This window comes from Rana temporaria, chromosome 10, assembly GCF_905171775.1.
Source record: "Rana temporaria chromosome 10, aRanTem1.1, whole genome shotgun sequence".
Classification (NCBI taxonomy): Eukaryota; Metazoa; Chordata; class Amphibia; order Anura; family Ranidae; genus Rana; species Rana temporaria.
The window spans coordinates 15675070-15697418 of record NC_053498.1 but is presented as its reverse complement, the minus strand read 5'-3'; the positions used below and the strand labels follow the sequence as shown (position 1 = coordinate 15697418).

General features: G+C 46.6%; 1 protein-coding gene across 1 annotated transcript in view; it reads right to left on the bottom strand.

Annotated features, from left to right (window-relative positions):
* Nucleotides 1–22349, bottom strand: part of LOC120916359 (carcinoembryonic antigen-related cell adhesion molecule 1-like) — a 59515-nt gene that overhangs the window by 6477 nt on the left and 30689 nt on the right. Inside the window, exons 5-8 of the mRNA XM_040327278.1 lie at nt 12201–12488; nt 6503–6745; nt 3324–3629; nt 160–297 (exon numbers count right to left, since the gene is read on the bottom strand). Of these exons, the coding sequence (XP_040183212.1) occupies nt 161–297; nt 3324–3629; nt 6503–6745; nt 12201–12488 (974 nt within the window). The 3' untranslated portion in view covers nt 160. The remainder of the gene's footprint in view (nt 1–159; nt 298–3323; nt 3630–6502; nt 6746–12200; nt 12489–22349) is intronic.

The following is a 22349-nucleotide window of genomic DNA, read 5'->3' as shown; positions in this document are numbered from 1 at the left end:
TTGAGAATCATGTACTTGCCTCTCTTACTTAAGGCGGCGTATGTGTAAACACGCTAGGCTACGCCGTCTTAAAATTGCGCGCCCCTACCTGAATCTACCTAATAGAATACATCAAGACATACAGTATGCTTCCAACACATCGGACCCGTGTATACTTACATTAGAACACTTTCTTTACAAGAAAGTAGCCACCGACCCCGATAAGGGCCACTCCAGCTAGTACACCAATCACAATGCCGGCTATCGCTCCACCACTCAATCCACTAGAACCACTAGAACCACCAGAATCATTAGAACCTGTGGGCAAAGAAAGACACACAGATGAAGAATTATAAATACAAACGGACCCTCTGTAATAAAAAAAATATGCTGCCCCCCACCAATGTACTGGGAATGCAATTCTCATGATTTATATTAGGGATGAGCCGAACACCCCCCCCCGGTTCGGTTCGCATCAGAACCTTCGAACGGACCAAACCTTTGCGCGAACTTTAGAACCCCATTGAAGTCTATGGGACTCGAACGTTTGAAATCAAAAGTGGTCATTTTAAAGGCTAATATGCAAGTGTTTGGGGTCCTGCCCCTAGTATGTATTAATGCAAAACATTTTTTTTTAAAGACTGCCGTTTTTTCGGGAGCAGTGATTTTAATGATGCTTAACCACTTAAGACCCGGACCTTTAGGCAGGTAAAGGACCCGGCCAGTTTTTTTCGATTCGGCACTGCGTCGCTTTAACTGACAATTGCGCGGTCGTGCGGTGTGGCTCCCAAACAAAATTGGCGTCTTTTTTTCCCCACAAATAGAGCTTTCTTTTGGTGGTATTTGATCACCTCTGCGGTTTTTATTTTTTACGCTATAAACAAAAATAGAGCGACAATTTTGAAAAAAATGCATTTTTTTTTTACTTTTTGCTAGAATAAATATCCCCCAAAAATATATCTAAAATTTTTTTTCCCCTCAGTTTAGGCCAAAACGTATTCTTCTACTTATTTTTGGTAAAAAAAAAAATCGCAATAAGTGTTTATCCTTTGGTTTGCGCAAAATATATAGCGTTTACAAAATAGGGGATAGTTTTATTGCATTTTTAGCAATTTTTTTGTGACTGCGACATCAATTTTTGGGACCATTGTCATTTTCACTGTGAAAATGACAATTGCAGTTTGGGAGTTCATCACTAGGGGGCGCTGAAGGGTTTAAGTGTGACCTCATCTGTGTTTCTAACTGTAGGGGGGCGGGGCGGGGCTGGACGTGTGACGTCATTGATGGTGTTTCTCTACAACAGGGATCACACGATCAATGACAGCGCCACAGTGAAAAACGGGGAAGCTGTGTTTACACACAGCTCTCCCTGTTCTTCAGCTCCGGGGACTGATCGCGGGACTCCAGCCGCTGTAACGGAGCTTCGGACCCACGGCTGGGCACTTAAAGAGGACGTACCTGTATGTGCTTGTGCCCAGCCGTGCCATTCTGCCGACGTATATCTGCAGGAGGCGGTCCTTAAGTGGTTAAAGTGAAAAAAAGTGAAATATTCCTTTAAATATCGTACCTGCTGGGTGTCTATAGTATGTCTGTGAAGTGGCACGTGTTTCCCGTTTTTAGAACTGTCCTTGCACAAAATGACATTTCTATAGGAAAATAGTCATTCAAAACTGCTTGCGGCTTTAATGTAATGTCTGGTCCCAGCAATATGGATGAAAATCATTGAGAAAAATGGCATGGGTCCCCCCCCAGGCCTCTTTGGGTCTTGTATGGATAATAAGGGGAACCCCGCACCCTAATTAAAGGACAATAAAACTGAATACTGTAGGTCCCTTTGAGAATTTTTTTTTTCCGGTAAAATATCATTTTTACTAATACTAACTGCAGCGCCGCCCCCTCTGGCTCTCGCAAATAACACACATTCATTGCATTGCATGAATGTATGTTATTGTTGCTGATTGGCTGTGCGGAAGTGCTTTCCGAGTACAGCCCTCGTCTCCCAGATGCTTATTCAGGGAACGTACAGGGTGCGTTCCTTGGATAAGACTGACGGCCGTCTCAGCCAATCAGGTTCACAGATTCTGGTTATTGGTAACCCGATTGGCTGAAGCGTCATCGAGGGCGGGAGAAGACATCGAGGGACGTGGAAGCAGAAAGGTAAGTGCATTTTACAGGGCACAGCGGCGACAATGGGCACGGGGGTGACAAAGAGCACAGTGGCATTAATTAAAGGGCACAGTGACATGCACAGTGGCAACAATGGGCACAGTGGTGACAAAGGGCACAGTGGTGACAATGGGCACAATGGCGACAATTAAAGGGCACAGTGGTGACAATTGGCACAGTGGCGACAATTGAGGGGCACAGTGGCTGCGTTTGATGGCATGGCACAGTGGTGACAATTGATGGCACAGTGGCTGTGTTTGATGGCATGGCACAGTGACTGCGTTTGATGGCATGGCACAGTGGCTGCGTTTGATGGCATGGCACAGTGACTGCGTTTGATGGCATGGCACAGTGACTGCGTTTGATGGCATGGCACAGCAGTGCAAATTAATGGCATAGTGACTGCATTTGATGGCATGGCACAGTGGTGATAATTGATGGCACAGTGGCTGCGTTTGATGGCATGGCACAGTGGTGATAATTGATGGCACAGTGGCTGCGTTTGATGGCATGGCACAGTGGTGACAATTGATGGCACAGTGGCTGCGTTTGATGGCATGGCACAGTGGTGACAATTGATGGCACAGTGGCTGCGTTTGATGGCATGGCATAGTGGCTGCGTTTGATGGCATGGCACAGTGGTGACAATTAATGGCACAGTGGCTGCGTTTAATGGCATGGCACAGTGGTGACAATTGATGGCACAGTGGTGACAATTGATGGCACAGTGGTTGCGTTTGATGGCATGGCACAGTGGCTGCGTTTGATGGCATGGCACAGTGGTGACAATTGATGGCACAGTGGTGACAATTGATGCCACAGTGGTTGAGTTTGATGGCATGGCACAGTGGCTGCGTTTGATGGCATGGCACAGTGGTGACAATTGATGGCACAGTGGTGACAATTGATGGCACAGTGGCTGCGTTTGATGGCATGGCACAGTGGTGACAATTGATGGCACAGTGGCTGCGTTTAATGGCATGGCACAGTGGTGACAATTGATGGCACAGTGGCTGCATTTTTTTTTTGCACCCCCCCCCAAATATTTTGACCACCAGCCGCCACTGCTACAAAGTTGTTATAGATCTAAAGCGATTGAATACCCAGCTTATTTATAGATCGCCTCTCTTTGTAAATGATCTTTTCTGAATCCTGTAGCCATGATTATCTTTTCTTACCTTGTGATTGGACATCGAGGATGAAATTGAAGGTTGTGCTTCCAATGACATTCCTGGCTGTGCATCTGAAGGTCCCGTTGTTGTCGCTCACAGTCAAATTAGAGATGGAAAGTATGGATTGAGAGCCAATGGTTTCCACCTTATATTTCCCATCGCTTACATTAACGGGGCTTAGATTGGGACTGAACCATGTGAAGTCAGAAATAAGAGAGCTTTGAGATGTCAGGCTCACGTTCAGCGTTGCATTTTGCCCTTCGATCGCTGAAGTTATCGCATTGTTGTCATGACTCGAAGATGCCGGACGTTCTAAAGAGAAGACATTAAAAATATGTGTTTATTTGTCTCTGCCAATCACACTGCAGAACATTTGTGAACAAGTCTTCCTAACTATGGTACCTAAATGCTACACAGTTAGCCGGATTCAGGTAGAGCGGCGTAAGTTTCAGCCGGCGTAACGTATCCCATTTGCACTACGCCGACGTAACATAGTGAGGAAAGTACTATGGCCCGGATTCAGGTAGATTTGCCCCTTAGTTACGGAGGCGCAGGGCAGCGTTTTTGCCCTGCGCCCCCGCAAATTTCCTGCGCTACCCGCGATTCACGGAGCAGTAGCTCCGTAAATTGCGTGTGCGCTGTGTAAACTTGCCCTGCGTAAGGGCGCCTAATGTAAATGATCCCGTAGGGGGCGGGAATCATTTAAATTAGGCGCGCTCCCGCGCCGAGCATAGAGCGCATGCTCCGTCGGGAAACTTTCCCGACGTGCATTGCGGCAAATGACGTCGCAAGGACGTCATTTGCTTCAAAGTGATTCGTGAATGGCGTCCAGCGCCATTCACGAATCACTTACGCAAATTACGTAAAAATCGAACGTCGCGACGTGGGAACGACGGGTATACTTTAGCATTGGCTGCCCCTGCTATTAGAAGGGGCAGCCTTACGCTAAACACGCGGTACGGAAACAGCGTAAATTGCGTACGCAGGGCTCGCGCAACATTGTGAATCGGTGTTAGTATGCAATTTGCATACTATACACTGAGCACAATGGGAGCGCCCCCTAGCGGCCATCGCAAGAATGCAGCCTAAGATATGCGGGCATAAGAGCCTTATGCCACGCAGATTTTAGGCTGCAGTCGGCGTTACGATGTTCCTGAATCAGGAGCATTCGTAACGCCGGGGCAAGTAAGCAATTGCGCTGTGTAACCTATGGTTACACAGGCGCAATTGCTTCTTGAATCCGGGCCTGTATTCACAAAGCACTTGCCTCCTAAGTTACGTTGGCGTAGCGCAAATGGCCCGGCGTAACCCCGCCTAATTCAAAATAGACAGGTAGTGGGCGGGCTACATTTAAATTACCCGTGACCCCATGTAAATGAGGGCCGTTCGTACGGCGCATGCGCGCGCTTGCTCAGAATCACGTCGCAAATACTCCCTACGTCACGACGTCGGCTCAATGCTTTCGACGTGAACGTAACCTACGCCCAGCCCCATTCACGTACGCTTACGCAAACGACGTAAAATACGACGGCTGTTCCGTCGTCCATACCTTGCATGGGCTGCGCCGTCTTTTTGGTGGTTTATATTTACGCTGGCGTATATGTATTACGTAAACGTTGTATCTTACTGCGACGGGCGTACGTACGTTCGTGAATCGGCGTATCTTGCTCATTTACATATTCGACGCGTAAATCCACGTACACGCCCCTAGCGGGCAGCGTAAATATGCACATAAGATCCAACGGCGTAGGAGACTTACGTCGGTCGTATCTTAGCCAAATTTAAGCGTATCTGGTTAAATGCAGCAATTTAGAAATCAGATGAAATGTTTAGCACTGGGAAACACTTTTTGATAGATAAAAAGTGCAATTTATCGTCTTCCAGACCTGCACACGACGATGTACGTCCATTTTTTAAAGATTGATATCTCGGTAACGGCAGCAGCTGCTGCCACAACCAAGGTATCAATCTTTAGTGTGCGCGGTCTGGTAAACGATAACGGCGGTCTCCGCGGCGGATTCGCCGCAAGATCGCCGTTATCGCTGGCGGGAGAGGGGGCCCCCCCTCCCGCCGCTCTCCCGCGCCCTCCGCCGCTTACCGGAGCCGTCGGTAGCGGCAGAGGCGATCGGGACCGTTCGGCTGGTGACTGGGGACGAGACTGAAGGAAAAATCTCCTTCGCCCGTCCTCATAGCTCTGCTGGGCGGAAGTGACGTCAAAACGTCAGTCCCGCCCAGCCTCTTAAAGAGACAATTTTTTTTTTTTGTCATTTGAAAAAATTACATTTCCAAATTTTTTTTTTTTTTTTTTTGCATTTAAGCCCAAATATGAGATCTGAGGTCTTTTTGACCCTAGATCTAATATTTAAGAGGACCTGTCATGCTTTTTTCTATTACAAGGGATGTTTACATTACTTGTAATAGGAATAAAAGTGATCAATTATTTTTTTTTTTCAGTGTAAAAAGTAATAAAATAAATAAAAATAAATAAGAAAACAAAAAAAAAATTTTTTTAAAGCGCCCTGTCCCGACGAGCTCGCGCGCAGAAGCGAACGCATACGCGAGTAGCGCCCACATATGAAAACGGTGTTCAAATCACACAAGTGAGGTATCGCCGCGATCGTTAGAGCGAGAGCAATAATTCTAGCCCTAGAGCTACTCTGTAGCTCAAAAAATGCAACCTCTAGAATTTTTTAAAAATCGCCTATCGAGATTTTTAAGGGTAAAAGTTTGACGCCATGCCACAAGCGTGACATGTTGGGTATCATTTTACTCGGCATAACATTATCTTTCACAATATATAAAAAAATTGGGACAAATTTATTGTTGTCTTATTTTTGAATTAAAAAAAGTGATTTTTTTCAAAAAAAAGTGCGCTTGTAAGACCGCTGCGCAAATACGGTGTGACAAAAAGTATTGCAATGACCACTATTTTATTCTCTAGGGTGTTAGAAAAAAAAATATATAATGTTTGGGGGTTTTAAGTAATTTTCTAGCAGGAAAAAATGTTTTAGTCTTGCAAACACCAAATCTGAAAAACACCTAAGGTCTGGAAGTGGTTATATACAACTCTATAGATCAGACCAAAATGAGGGACAAATGGGGGGGAAAGAGGGACATGTCTCCAAATCAGGGACAGTTGGGAGCTATGCAGTGGTACATATCCTGAGTTGATGTCATTATCTCACCAAAAGTTGTCTTGCACTCGGATATTCTCCCCGTTTGATTTCCTTGGCAGACGAGTTCTGGTTGTTGGACCTCATTACTCAGAAGCACATTTAGATTTACCGCGTCCTTTTCATTTATGAGCGTGCCATTAAATGACAGTTGAATGTCAGCTGCGGGTTGTCCTCCTGCCCAGGAGCAGATGAGCACCACGCCTCCGGCGTATGCTTCTGAACCACAATAAATGCTTGTATTAGTCGGGGCGACTGTAAAAGAAGGAAATTAGAAGAGTTAAAGGAGAATTCAATACCATTATATCATATCATTTCAGCTCAGATCTCAGGCTTTGTTGAATATTCAGAGGGACTAGTTACAGAGCGAGTAATTCCACCCATGCCTGGGCACAGGCCCGTCGCTACAGGACAGGCAAAACAAACAATTGCTTGGGGCCCCCGAGCTGGCCTGGGGCCCCCAACTTCCCCTTCCCAGGATGTAGCGTGGCCGAGCTCCTTTTCTATCCACCTGGAGTCCTGTCAGTCCGGCCGGGTACCGCGCGTGGTACAGGAGATTCAGTTTCCTGTTCCCGGCCAGACTCACAGGAAGTGCACACTGAGGGCCAGATCCACAGCCCCGCAGCGCAACGTAACTTAAGAGATTTAAGTTACACCGCCGCAAATTTCCTAAGTTAGGTATCGATCCACAACACACTTACCTGGAAATTTGCGGCGGTGTAACTCAAATCCGTCCGGCGCAAGGCGTTCCTAATCTAATGGGGCGAGTCCCATTTAAATTAGGCGCGCTCCCGCGCTGGACGTACTGCGCATGCTTGTGACGCAAATTTCCCGACGTGCTTTGCGCGACGTGACGTCATTTTTTGATCGGCGCGTAGCGTATTTCCGTATTCCCGTACGGCTTACGCAATCGACGTAAAATTTTAAAATTTGACGCGGGAAGGACGGCCATACTTTACACAGCAGTACGCCTGCTGTGTAAAAGTAGGGCTGCCTCACAAAAGTGTAACTAAGCGACGGGAAACTAACGTATCGGCGACGTAGCGAACGCGAAAAAGCTTTGAGGATCGACGTAACTCCTCATTTGCATACCCGACGTGTAATTTAGACGATGAATGCCCCCAGCGGCAGTCGCGGTACTGCATCTTAAGATCCGGCAGTGTAAAACTATTACACCTGCCGGATCTTAGGAAAATCTATGCGTAACTGATTCTATGAATCAGCCGCATAGTTAGAAACAGGGATACGACGGCGTATCAGCAGATACGCCTGCGTATCCCTTCTGTGGATCTGGCCCTGAGTGCTCACTTCCTTTCAGTCCGGCCGGGAAGACAGGAAACTGAATCTCCTGTACCGCACGGTACCTGGCCCGGCCTGGGCACTATCTAATAGGGGACTAGGGAAGAGGCAGGGGGAAGAGGAGCTTGGCCACGCTACAGCGGCAGCCTACAGGGAAGAAGGGCAGGTAAGAATAGAAAAATAAAATTGTGTAGCGTTAACGTAGGCTTTGCATGCGGGGGGGGGGTGCTTGGGGGCCCCCATTTTGCTTGGGGCCCCCAAATTCCTTCAAACAGCCCTGCCTGGGCACATGCACACACTAGAGTCGCAAGCTGTAGCGTGCTGCGGTTGTGACTTCTCAGTTACTGAGATAAACAGGGAAAGATCGAGCAGTGTGGTAAGTGTGTGCACACCAGTGGCGGTGCGTCCATAGTGGGCGCAGGAGCGCTGCCCTCTCTCTCCTGCACCCATCAATCAACAATACATAGTTTCATGCATTGCATGAAGCTATGTATTGTTGCCGCTGCTGCCCACTATTCAGGTGTCTGGCCCCCTGTTGAGTGCCGGTCATTTGAATAACAGCGGTGGGGGTGTTTTGAAAGTGCCTGATTAGAGTGAGATGCTCTAATCGGCTTCCAAATGGTTAACCAGAGGGCCCACAGGCTGTGTGTTCCCTGGTTAAACAGTGCTGTGTTAGGGAATCGCTTCCCTAACACTGACTCGCCTCTCAGCCAATCAGGTGCACCGGGTCTGGTTACCGGTCACCTGATTGGCTAAAGCGACATAGAGGGCGGGAGAAGACATTGAGGGAGCATGGAGGGTACGGCGCTGACGCGAGGAAGGGAAACTGGCTGCAATTGAGGGACAAACTGGCTGCATTTGGGGGCACAAACTGGGTGCAATTGAGGGACAAACTGGCGGCAATTGGGGGCACAAACTGGTTGCAATTGGGGGAAAAAACTGGCTGCATTTGGGGGCACAAACTGGCTGCAAATTGAGGGACAAACTGGCTGCATTTGGGGGCACAAACTGGGTGCAATTGAGGGACAAACTGGCAGCAATTGGGGGCACAAACTGGTTGCAATTGGGGGAACAAACTGGCGACAATTGGGGCACAAACTGGTTGCAATTGGGGGCACAAACTGGTTGCAAAAGGGAACAAACTGGCTGAAATTGGGGGCACAAACTGGCTGCAATTGGGGGCACAAACTGGCTGCATTTAGGGGCACAAACTGGCTGCATTTGGGGGCACAAACTGGCTGCAATTGGGGGAACAAACTGGCGGCAATTGAGGGAAAAACTGGCGGCAATTGGGGGCACAAACTGGCTGCATTTGGGGGCACAAACTGGCTGCAATTGGGGGCACAAACTGGCTGCATTTGGGGGGGGCACAAATTGGCTGCAATTTAGGGAAAAACTGGCGGCAATTGGGGGCACAAACTGGCTGCATTTGGGGGCACAAACTGGCTGCAATTGGGGGCACAAACTGGCTGCATTTGGGGGGACAAACTGGCTGCATTTGAGGGGGCAAACTGGCGGCAATTGAGGGCACAAACTGGTTGCAATTGGGGGAACACACTGGCGACAATTGGGGGCACAAACTGGTTGCAATTGGGGGAACACACTGGCGACAATTGGGGGCACAAACTGGTTGCAATTGGGGGCACAAACTGGTTGCAATTGAGGGAACAAACTGGCTGCAATTGGGGGCACAAACTGGCTGCAATTGGGGGCACAAACTGGCTGCATTTAGGGGCACAAACTGGCTGCAATTGGGGGAACAAACTGGCTGCAATTGAGGGAAAAACTGGCGGCAATTGGGGCACAAACTGGCTGCATTTGGGGGCACAAATTGGCTGCAATTGAGGGAAAAACTAAGAAAGCAACTGCTGCAAAAAGATGTGTCCTTTACTGATCTTTAATTCTAATATATGCTGTGATCAAATAAAACTGACATTAATAATCCCTCTCACGGTGGTGACAGCTATTGAAACTTCCCCTAAATAAAACCAAACTGGAAATAAAAAAATGAGTACAAAAAATAAATGTGTGATGAAAAAAAACTGTTAAAAAGACAATTAACTATGTTGGACTTTTGTGAAAAAATATAGCAAATACAATATAGGCTATGCAATAGCTACACAAGCCATGCTGTAGTTAAATGTTATTATTATTATTATTATTATTATTATTATACAGGATTTATATAGTGCCAACAATTTGCACAGCGCTTTACAACATGGGGCAGACAGTACGGTTACAATACAATTTAATACAGGAGGAATCAGAGGGCCCCCGGTCATTATTAACCACTTAAGGACCTTAAGGACCGCCGGACGTCGGCAGAATGGCACGGCTGGGCATATGGACGTACCTGTACGTCCCCTTTAAGAAGCCCAGCCGTGGGTCGCGAGAGCGCCGGCGCGCTCGTGACTCGACCATGTCCTCCATGTCCCGCGATCAGGTCACAAAAAGGAAGAACGGGGATAGGTAAGTGTAAACAAACAAGCAAAAAGTAAAAAATATTGCACTTTATTCAAAATTGTTGCTCTATTTTTGTTTATAGCGCAAAAAATAAAAACCGCAGAGGTGATCAAATACCACCAAAAGAAAGCTCTATTTGTGGGAAAAAAAAAGGCACCAATTTTGTTTGGGAGCCACGTCGCACGACCGCGCAATTGTCAGTTAAATCGACGCAGTGCCAAATCGCAAAAAGGGGCCTGGTCCTTTACCTGCATAATGGTCCGGGGCTTAAGTGGTTAATATGTGTTTGGTTTTAAAGGAATGAGGTGGCAACCCTAGTGTATGGCAGCAGTAATATTACAACAGGCCGTTGGAATGCAGTTTCAGTCCAGCTTCGCTGACCTCCATGAGAGCAACATCTGCCAAATGTGACATTCCGGGTTCGATTTTTGTCACATCATAAGGTGAAGCATTATGGGTGCAACAGTATTTATAGACTTGAGCAGCCGCCATGTTATTTGATGGTGGGCAAACAGGGGGCAGTAAAGATGCAGGTCAACCGTGTGGTTTTACTGCCCATGTGACCTGAGCTAAAGCATTGTTTGAATATTTTTTTGATGTGCGCATCAAACTAGAAGATCAGTATATTATCATCACTAAGTGAGTGAATACCCGTGGGCCCAAGCAAGCCCCGAATCCGACTACACCCTAATGGTTTATTTCTTCTCTTGTTTATTTTCCTTAGTAAATCATCTTCTTTTGTACAGCAACTGAAACATGGACATTAAAAAAAAATGGAATAATCTCTCTCGCTCTCCCCCCTCACCCCCTCTCTCTCCCCCTCTCTCCTTCCTTCCCCCCTCTCTCTCTCCCTCCCCCCTCTCTCTCACAATCTCCTCCTCTCTCCCCCTCTCACCCCCCTCTTTCTCCCCCTCTTTCCCAATCTCCCTTCCCCTTTCTCTCCCCCCTCTCTCTCCCTCTCCTTTTCCCTCTCTCTCTCCTCCCTTCCCCTGTCTCTCTCCCTCTCTCTCTGTCTCTCTATCTCCCTTCCCCTCCTCCTCTATCGCTATCTCCCTCTCCCTCCCTCTCTCTCCCCCTCTCTCTCTCCTCCATTCCCCCCTCTCTCTGTCTCTCTATCTCCCTCTCCCACTCCCTCCCTCCCCCTCTCTCTCCTCCCCCCTCTCTCTGTCTCTATATCTCCCTTTCCCACTCCCTCCCCCTCTCTCCCTCTCCCTTTCCCTCTCACCCTCTCCCCCCCTCACACTCTCCTCCCTTCCCTTGTCTCTCTCTCTCTGTCTCTATCTCCCTCCCCCTCTATCGCTATCTCCCTCTCCCTCCCTCTCTCTCCCCCTCTCTCTCTCCTCCATCCCCCCTCTCTCTGTCTCTCTATCTCCCTCTCCCACTCCCTCCCTCCCCCTCTCTCTCCTCCCCCCCTCTCTCTCTGTCTCTCTATCTCCCTCTCCCTCTCCCTCTCGCACTCTCCTCCCTTCAATTGTCTCTCTATCTCCCTCTCCCTCCCTCTCTCCCCCTTTCTCTCTCTGTCTCTCTAACTCCCTCTCCCTCCCTCTGCCTCTCTCTCTCCTCCCTCCCCCTTTCTCTCCCTGTCTCTCTATCTCCCTCTCCCTCCCGCTGCCTCTCTCTCTCTCCTCCCTCCCCCTTTCTCTCTCTGTCTCTCTATCTCCCACTTCCTCCCTCCCTCTCTCTCTCCTCCCTCCCCCTTTCTCTCTCTGTCTCTCTATCTCCCACTTCCTCCCTCCCTCTCTCTCTCTCCCCTTCTCTTTTTCTATCTCCCACTCCCACTCCCTTCCTCTCCCCCCCCTCGCTCTCTCTCTCTCCTTTCTCTCTCCTCTCTCCCCCTCTTTTATTTTTTTTACTTTTTTGTAGTCCTGACCATAATAAATGTGAAATAAAGTATATTTACAAAACCACCATACATTCTCATAGAAATAATACATAAAATATTACTTACTGCCCACATTCAGGATCAGAGCATTACTGGTCTCATTCATTGTTGTATTACGAGCTTCACAGGTATAAGATCCTGTGTCATTCGTGGAGACAGGGCTGAGGGTCAGAGTAGTAAATTGTCTCTCAGGGTCTAGTAAAATATAATAATGACCACCTCCGGGTAATGAAGACCCATTCACATTCCAGGTAAAGTTGGCAGCTGTAAGTGTTGAACAGTTGAAAGTCACGGATTCTCCTTCCCAGACCAATTCTGTCTGATTACTGGTCAGTACCGCTGCAGAAGTCGGGGCTACAAATAAAAAAAGCAGATTCTATTAAGTAAAGAAATAAAAAGGTTTAAAACTAAAGAAGGTGCTTGAGTAAAACTCAAAACGTTAGCAAAATCTGTGTGAATACTTAAAGGGGAGTTCCAGGCATTTTTAAAGCGGAGGTTCACCCTAAAAAACAAGTTTCTACCATGCCATCCAGCATACTAGCGCGAGCTACAGTATGCCTTTATTTTTTTTTTTTGCGCCGTACTCACAGTTTAATCCCTTAGTTAAGTTTCAGACTCCCCCGGGGAATAGGCGTTCCTATGCAGAGGGGAACATGATTGACGGCCGGCTATGGCGCGTCACGCTTCCCAAAAATAGCCGGAGTAGGACTCGGCTCTTCACGGTGCTATATGGCGCCTGCGCACAGACTAGGAGCTGACTGCGCAGGCGCCGTGAAGAGCCAAGTCCTATTTCGGCTATTTTCGTGAAGCGTGACGCGCCATAGCCGGCCGTCAATCATGTTCCCCTCTGCATAGAAACGCCTACTGTCTAACGCCTAACGTCTGAAACTTAACTGTAGCTCGCGCTAGTATGCTAGATGGCATGGTAGAATTTTTTTTTTTTTTTTTTTTTTAGGGTGAACCCCCGCTATAATGTTTATTAAAAGTCAGCAGCTACAAAAAGTGCTCCGCCCCCCCCCCCCGCTCCGGCACCCGGCCGTGACAGCTTTCGGCTTCATGGCCGGGCACCCACTGCGCATGCGCGAGCGGCGCAGCGCCATCTGATTGGACAGGCGATAGCCTGGGGAGGGGCTGCCAAAAGGCGATATGCAGTATCGCCTTAGCAGCCCCTCGGCGGAAGGAGGAAGTGGGACAGGATGTCCCACTCCTCCTGAAGCCCCCACTCCCCCCCCCCAAAAAAATTACATGCCAAATGTGGCATGTAAGGGGGCGAGGAGTGGATTAAGCGGAATTTCCACTTTTGGGTGGAACTCCACTTTAAGGCCTTCAACTTTATTACTTTCTGATACTAGATCCCCTTCACACAGGCTTTCAGGTAAGGTCCACCTTTCAGTTTTTCATGCAGGCCTGATCATAAGCTTATTGCAAGTCTATATCCCGGCAGACTGCATCCTTTTCTGTTTTTCCAGACCTTAAGGTGGTGCCTTGGAGGTAGGGTGACCATGTGTCCCAGATTGCCCGGGACAGTCCCGCATTTTGCAGGTCTGTCCCGGGCACCTTCATTCCAGGACAATATAGTGTCCCTGAATGAAACTGACACAGCCACCCCCCGGGATAATCTGATGCCCCCAAAAAAGTCCGCCACATCACCGCTTTACTCACTGACAGTACTTGTCCTGGCCAGGAATGCCTGGAGGAGCACAATCCTGTCCCCTGCTTGTGATTGGAGAAATCATAAATCCCGCCTCTTGTGTCCAATCACTGTGCTGTGATTCGTTACAAGCCCCTTCATCAGGTTTAACATTTTTAGGTGAATTAAAAAAAAAAAAAAAAAAAAAAAATATATATATAACAAAAAGTGCAGCGCTATAGAAAATTAATACAAAAATACATACCGTATATACTCAAGTAAAAGCCGACCCGAATATAAGCCGAGGCACCTAAGTTTACCACAAAAAAACTGGGAAAACGTATTGACTCGAGTATAAGCCTAGGGTGTCCATCTGCATGCCTCACTTTGCCTCACTGTGTCCATGTGCATGCCTCACTGTGTCCATGCCTCACTGTGTCCAAGCCTCACTGTGCCCATGCCTCACTGTGCCCTTGCCTTACTGTGCCCATGCCTCACTGTGTCCATGCCTCACTCTGCCCATGCCTCACTGTGCCCATGTCTCACTGTGCCCATGACTAGACTGACGTTTAACATGGGAGTCTATGGAAGGGGTGCCCAGCTTTGAAAAATCGGTGCTCCCCGGCCTTAGGTCCCCCAGACAACAAACTTTGAACACTTGTAGAGGAGAAATGGGGCTACAAGTGTGCCAAGTTCAGGGTCCAGGGCACCTACGACCGGCCGGTACGGCTCCCCAAAGTCACCAGAGAAATTACCGTTTAACTTGGGAGTCTATGGAAGGGGTGCCCAGCTTAGAAAAATCGGTGCTCTCCGGCCGTAGGTTGCCCGGACAACAAACGTTGCACACTTGTACCGGGTCCCCAAAATCCAGGAGATCAGGTGCAAAAAGGTGACTCGAGTATAAGCTAAGGGGGGCATTTTCAGCACCAAAAAATGTGCTGAAAAACTCGGCTTATACTCGAGTATATATGGTAGAGCTGCACGATTAATCGTAATAAGATCGCAATCTCGATTCACCCCCCCCCCCCTGTGCGATCTCCAGGCTGGATGACTCACGATTTTCTTCTCTCACTGCCCGTCCCACGTAACCAGCGTGGAACGCAAATGGCACCGATATCGGAACCGACGTCATCAGCCTGTGCCGTTGGATGGATGCCTGGGCTTCTCTCACAGTTCTGTACAACTGTAGTGTGTATCCATACGCCACCCAGTGGTTGTCGGCGGTACTGCTTCTGATGTATTAATCTTTCTCACAATTCTGTACAACTGTATTGTGGATCCATGCGCCACCCAATGGTTGCCGGCGGTTCTGCTCCTGATGTATAAAAACAGACCAGTGATATGTCTATAATGTTAAAGACCATATAACTCATATACCATACTACCATATACATTTTGATTCTGATTTTTTCATAGGAGTTATATGGTCTTTAACATTATAGACATATCACTGGTCTGTTTTTTATACATTCATATTTTCAGATATATTACAGGTTTATTTACTTATTGGGGGGGGGGGGGGGGTTTCTGCTATTAAGTTTTTGAGAATCGTGATCTTTAGTCTAAGCCAGGGGTCCTCAAACTATGGCCCTCCAGTTGTTCGGGAACTACAATTCCCATCATGCCTAATCATTTCAGTGAATGTCAGATTCTTACAATGCCTCATGGGATGTGGAGTTCCGCAACATCTGGAGGGCCGTAGTTTGAAGATCCCTGGTCTAAGCAAAAGAATCGTGATTCTCATTTTGCCCAGGATCGTGCGGCTCTAATATACGAAAATACCAAAAACATAGGTATTAAAGTGCAAACCTGCAAATATTGACCATGGCTATTAAACATTAATCATCTCCCCAACCTCGGACAGTCTTGAAGAGCTCTCTCATCTTTGTCCTGGGACGTTTCCTTGCAGCTCACAATATCACACTGTTCATCGTCCAGGAGATCCAAATCTTTGAGTTTATCTAGAACTTGTTTCATATTGGCCACTTTTTGGATGAGTTTTTCACAATGTTTATCTACAAAGTGCTTCCCTGATAGAGAAGAACCTAATATCCAACGCATTTCAGATCCAATAAGCCTTTTATGACCCCCCTGAGTAAGGGCGGTCGCTGGCTTTCTGGTAAGCCTCTTGTCTCTTCATGGTGACAGGTCTCACGTGGTCAAGTTCATATATTAAAGGGGTTGTAAACCTTCGTGTTTTTTCACCTTAATGCATCCTATGCATTAAGGTGAAAAAACACTTTGCACTAACCGGCCCCCCGAGCCCCCGTTTTACTTACCTGAGCCCCCAATCTCCGTGGGCGCGATCCCACGTCACTTTCCAAACGGCTTGTCGGCTCTTCATTGGTTAGATTGATAGCAGCGCATCCATTGGCTCCCGCTGCTGTCAATCAAATCAATGACGAGACTGCCGGGGGACGGGGCCGAGTCATACACTTGGCGACGATGGCCGTCGAGTATATCACACGGGAGCGTGCCCGCAAGGTAAGCCCCTCCGGAGAGAGTTTCCCATAGGGGGTTAGCTCTTGCGGGGAGGAGTCGCGAGAGACGCAGTGGGACCCCAGAACAGGAGGATCAGGGCCCCTCTGTGCAAAATGTACTGCACAGTGGATGTAAGTATGATATGTTTGTTTAAAAAATAAATAAAAAAATTAACCTATAGTACCACTTTAAGCTTCCCTTGTTATGAATGATTCACTTCACTGAAATTCACATTGCACCAGGATTTTGATTTATGAACTTAAGTCACTTATATGCATATGTGTATAGTTGCAATTTTTTATATCTGAGCACTTTATGCTGCATTTGCACTTTAATACCTAAGTTTTTGGTATATGTATTTTTGTATTCATTTTCTATAGGGCTGAACTTTTTGTTATATATCTGTTTCTATACCTTCTATCTGGGTTATAGTGCTTAGCTGCTGTATGTTGTTGTTTTACTAATATTACTCCTATTTTTAGATAAATATATATATCTCAAGACTAAAAAGTGTGCATGTTTTAAAATAATACATAAATAAATAACTATAAATATATAGGTATAAATAACTATAAATATGTATGTATAAATAACTATAAATATGTAGCAATAAATAACTATAAATATGTATGTATAAATAACTATAAAATTGTACAACTAATATAAAATAAAAATCATTGAAAAAGGGATTATAAGAAGCCCTGTCTGATGAACTGATGTCCACGCTCTCCATCTCTTGGAATGTTCTCCGCCATATATATATATATATATATATATATATCAAGACTGCATCAGGTCAAACAATTACTATTTAATATATAGTTCATTAGAAAGTCATCTATCTAATTTTGATTAAAAAAATCATATGCTGATTGCATTTATGCTGATTGCATTTCTGGAGTTTTTTTTTTTTGTTTTGTTTTTGTTATGGCTGTCTGGATTTACAATTTTGGTTTGTCTTGTTGACCACTGTAATACCGCGTACACACGATCGGTTTGTCCCATGAAAACGGTCCGATTGACCGTTTTTATCGGACGAACCGATCGTGTGTGGTCCCCATCGTTTTTTTTTTCCCCATCGGTGAAAAAACTTAGAACCTGTTTCAAAATGATTTGATGGTTAAAAAACCGATAGAAAAAAAACGATCGTCTGCGGGCAAGTCCATCGGTTAAAAATCCACGCATGCTCAGAATCAAGTCGACGCATGCTCGAAAGCATTGAACTTCATTTTTCTCAGCACGTCGTTGTGTTTTACGTCACCGCGTTCTGACACGAACAGATTTTTAACCGAAGGTGTGTGGGCAAGACTGATGAAAGCCAGCTTCATCGGATATCTAATGAAAAAATCCATCGGTCCGTTTTCATCGGGTCGAAGTTCAAAAGAACTTTCTTTCGACAATCTTATCTAACAATTTTTGCTCGTATTTCGCACCAATAGTGGGCTGCAGCAACAGCCGATTTCCGTGCGGCCATCGAATTTTAATAATCGGAAACTGTAGAAATGTAATAATCAGAAATTGTTGGACATTTTTTGAAAAACATGGGAGAATCGTGCAAGAAATGTAATAAAAAAAGAAATGCACATGTGCGAGAAAAGAAAATTCCCAGACACCGATTTTTTTTTTCTGTAGCGACATGAGGTGAAATTGAAGGCTTGGTTGGTCGAATTTGGAAATCAATGGTGGCCGCCATCGGATCACAAAACGCACAAATTTTCGGATTTTCAAAAGAAAATTCTTTCGAAATGTGTCCCATGTATGGCCAGCCTTAGTAGGACTCAGAAATATGGGAGATCCACATTTTTGCAAATATCACAAATTTCCCACTCTGGGCCAGATCCACGTAGCGGATCGTAATTTTCGGCAGGCGTAGCGTATCGTATTAACGCTACGCCGCCGCAACTTTGAGAGGCAAGTGCTGTATTCACAAAGCACTTGCCTCTAAAGTTACGGCGGCGTAGCGTAAATCTGCCGGCGTAAGGGCGCGGAATTCAAATGTTAAATATGTGGGAGTGTTTTATGTTAATTTTACTTGACCCGACGTAAATGACGTTTTTTCTGAACGGTGCATGCGCCGTCCGTGGGGGTATCCCAGTGTGCATGCTCGAAATTAACCCGCAACAAGCCAATGCTTACGACGTGAACGTCATTCTACGCAAAGCCCTATTCGCGAACGACTTATGCAAACGACGTAAAATTTTCAAAATTCGACGCTGGAACGACGTCCATACTTAACATTGAGTACGCCTCATAGAGCAGGGGTAACTTTACGCCGAAAAAAGCCTTACGGAAACGACGTAAAAAAATGCGCCGGCCGGACGTACATTTGTGGATTCGCGTATCTAGCTAATTTGCATACTCGACGCGGAATTTGACGGAAGCGCCACCTAGCGGCCAGCGTAAATATGCACCTTAGATCCGACGGTGTACTAAGACGTACGCCAGTTGGATCTAGCCCAGCTTCAGGCGTATCTTGTTTTGTGGATAGAAAACAAAGATACGCCGGAGCAAAATAGAAGTTACGCGGCGTATCAATAGATACGCCGTCGTAACTTCTTCGTGGATCTGCCCCTCTATCTCTATTATAATATTCCTTTCTGTGCAAAACGGGTTTAAAAAACAAAATCAAGAAACCACAACCCCAAATTCTTTGAAAACAACAAGTTCTGTGTAATAATGGGATTTTTTAGGTGTCATTAAATTATTACCAGCGCTGCATATAAATATTGCAAATACTTACAAAACCCAATGCAAGATGTCTTGCATTACACTGTCAGACTAAATTCCGACCGTCCAAAACGCGGTGACGTAAAACACTCCGACGAGCCGAGAAAAATGAAGTTCAATGCTTCCGAGCATGCGTCGACTTCATTCTGACCATGCGTGGATTTTTCTCTGACGGAATTCCACACAGACGATCAGAATTTCCCACCTGATTTTTTTCCATCGGAAGAATTTAAAACATGTTCTATTTTTTTTACTCCGATGAAACAAGTCCATCTGACTTTTTTAATCTGAAAATCTGATTGTGGGAACCGGGGGGGGGGGGGGGGGGGGGGTGCTGCTGCTGCAAATTGAGAAGCGGAGGGGGGGGGGGGGAATGTCGCAATTTGAGAAGCATGGGGCCGCCACAAATCGAGAAGCAGGGGGGGCTGCCCCTCCGCAAATTAAGGTCGGGGGGCTTTGGGTGCTGACGAAAAAAAAAAAGGGGGGATGCCATCCGGGGCTCTAGGGACCACCGAGCCCCTTAGAGGTCGGAGGGGGGCTTTGGGTGCTGATAGAAAAATAAATAAATAAATAAAAAAGGGGATGCAATCTGGGCCCCTTAGAGGTCGGGGGGCTTTGGGTGCTGACGAACAATAAAAAAAAAAGGGGATGCCATCCGGGGCCCTAGGGACCATCGGGCCCCTTAGAGGTCGGGGGAGCTTTGGATGCTGACGAAAAAAATAAAAAAAAAATATTTTTTTTTTTAAAAAGGGGGATGCCATCCGGGGGACTGGGGACCACCGGGCCCCTTAGAGGTCGGGGGGGGGGGGGCTTTGGGTGCTGATAGAAAAATAAATAAATACATAAAAAAGGGGATGCAATCTGGGCCCCTGGGGACCACCGGGCCCCTTAGAGGTCGGGGGACTTTGGGTGCTGACGAACAATTAAAAAAAAAAAGGGGGATGCCATCTGGGGCCCTAGGGACCATCGGGCCCCTTAGAGGTCGGGGGGGCTTTGGATGCTGACGAAAAAAAAAAAAAAAAAAAGGGGGATGCCATCTGGGGCACTGGGGACCACAGGGCCCCTTAGAGGTCGGGGGACTTTGGGTGCTGACGAACAATAAAAAAAAAAAGGGGGATGCCAAAGGGGGATATATATATTTTTTTTAAAAGAGGGATGCCATCCGGGGCACTGGGGACCACCGGGCCCCTTAGAGGTCGGGGGGGGGGGCTTTGGGTGCTGACGGAAAAAAATAAAACATTTAAAAAAGGGGGATGCCATCCGGGCTCCTGGGGACCACCAGGCCCCTTACAGGTGTACTCCCTGTAGCCCCCTGGTGGCCGGCCCTGGCTATGACCCTATGAGCCCTATTTATCAAACTGCAGGAGCACTTGAACCACTTTAAAGTATGTTTAAGGAATGCTAAAATAGCGTTTCCGACAATATTTCCCTAATCATTCTAGCATGCCTTAAGTTAAGATTAAGATTTGAAATTGGTGATTCAAGGACATGGCTGGAAGGAGTCCGTTTCTGAAAAATGTCCTTTCTTTTCCAATGTTGTAAATTCATATTCCGGGTGATGTACTCACCTAATGTAACAGACAGAAGGATGCAGATGCACAGGGCTGGGCTGAGGTCCATGTCTGTCGCTCTCTTTGCTCTCCTGTGAGTGTTGATCTCCGGGGGACTTGCACAATATATGGCCCTTTTTATCTCCATCGTTTACTCATTAACTTGCCGGGATGGATGAATTCATTTTTTCCTCGGGGTGGTTCCAGTGACAAGCCTTTTCTTTTACAGTGGACAGAGGCAATAAACTGACCTGCGCGCGTGATGTGACATTTTGTTCCTCATTGACGTGATCAAATCTTTCAGGAAATACAAAGATTGAGGCGCAGTACTCCAACTGAGAAGTCATTGGAGGCATTTGAGTGAAATTTTGCCAAAATTGGAAACTTAGTTTTGGATCATTGAGTGAAATTTGGCAAAATTTGCTTTAGAAAAATGAACAAATAAGATCTACACTTTTCTTATTTTCAACTTAGAGGGCGTTTTGGGGGTGTGTTTAGGGTAGTTTACTTTATTTTATGTATATTGTGTGGATTTTTTCTTATTTAACTTTTTACTATCTTTAAACTTTTAGTTGAAAAAAGTACCTTAACCACTTCCATACCAGGCACTTACGCACCTTCCCGCCCAAGCCAATTTTCAGCTTTCAGCCATGTCGCACTTTGAATGGCAATTGCGCGGTCATGCTACACTGTACCCAAACAAAATTGGCGTCCTTTTTTCCCCACAAATAGAGCTTTCTTTTGTGGTATTTGATCACCTCCTTTTTTTATTTATTTTTTGCGCAACAACTAAAAAAAGACTGAAAATTTTGAAAAAAAATGACGTTTTTATTTTTTTCTGTAATTTTTTTTGTAAATAAGTAAGTTTTCTCTTTCAATTACGGGCACTGATATGGCAGCACTGATGGGCACCGATGAGATGGCACTGATGGACATCGATGAGGTAGTACTGATGGGCACAGATGAGGTGGCACTGATTGGCGGCGCTGGTATGCGGCACTGATGGGCACTCATAGGCGGCACTGATGGGCACTCATAGGCGGCACTGATGGGCACTGATGGGCACTCATGGGCGGCACTTATGGGTGGCACTGATGGATACTTATGGGTGGCACAGATGGGCACTGATAGGTGGGCACTGGGCATGGATGGGCACTGTGGGGTGGCACTGATGGACACTGTGGGGTGGCACTGATGGACACTGTGGGGTGGCACTGATGGACACTGTGGGGCAGCAATGATTTATTCATGTTGCCAGTCAGTGCCCATTTGTGGGCACTGACTGGCATCTTTTTTATTTTTTACTGCTTTTTTTTTTTTCCACTGACTTTTTTTTTTGCCCTTCCCTGGTGGTCCAGTGTGGCGATCCGAGGGGGGGCTGCGCTGATAAACAATCAGCGCGAACCCCCCCTGTCAAGAGAGCCGCCGATCGTCTCTCCTCTACTCGCGTCTGTCAGAAGCGAGTGAGGATCCGCACAGGATCCCATTGCGGACGCCTGCATTGATCACCTGGAAGGATTAGGGCTACAGCAACTTATATGCGGGCCAACACATGCTTCAGGTCACACACTCGACCTAATTTTCAGACAAAATCTGAAATAAGCATTTTAGAAAATGAACCATTGCCATGGACAGACCACCATGCAATTAATTTCATAATCTCCAAAATTCCCCCAGTGATAAAAGCACCCAAGCCGGTGACAACACACTGGGCTAGATCTCAGAAGAAGCTCCATTCGGAACTCTTCAAATCTACCTTGGGAAACCGAATCAAAACAATCCATCCACATCAAACAGCCGCAGATACACTGGATGCCATAAACGCAG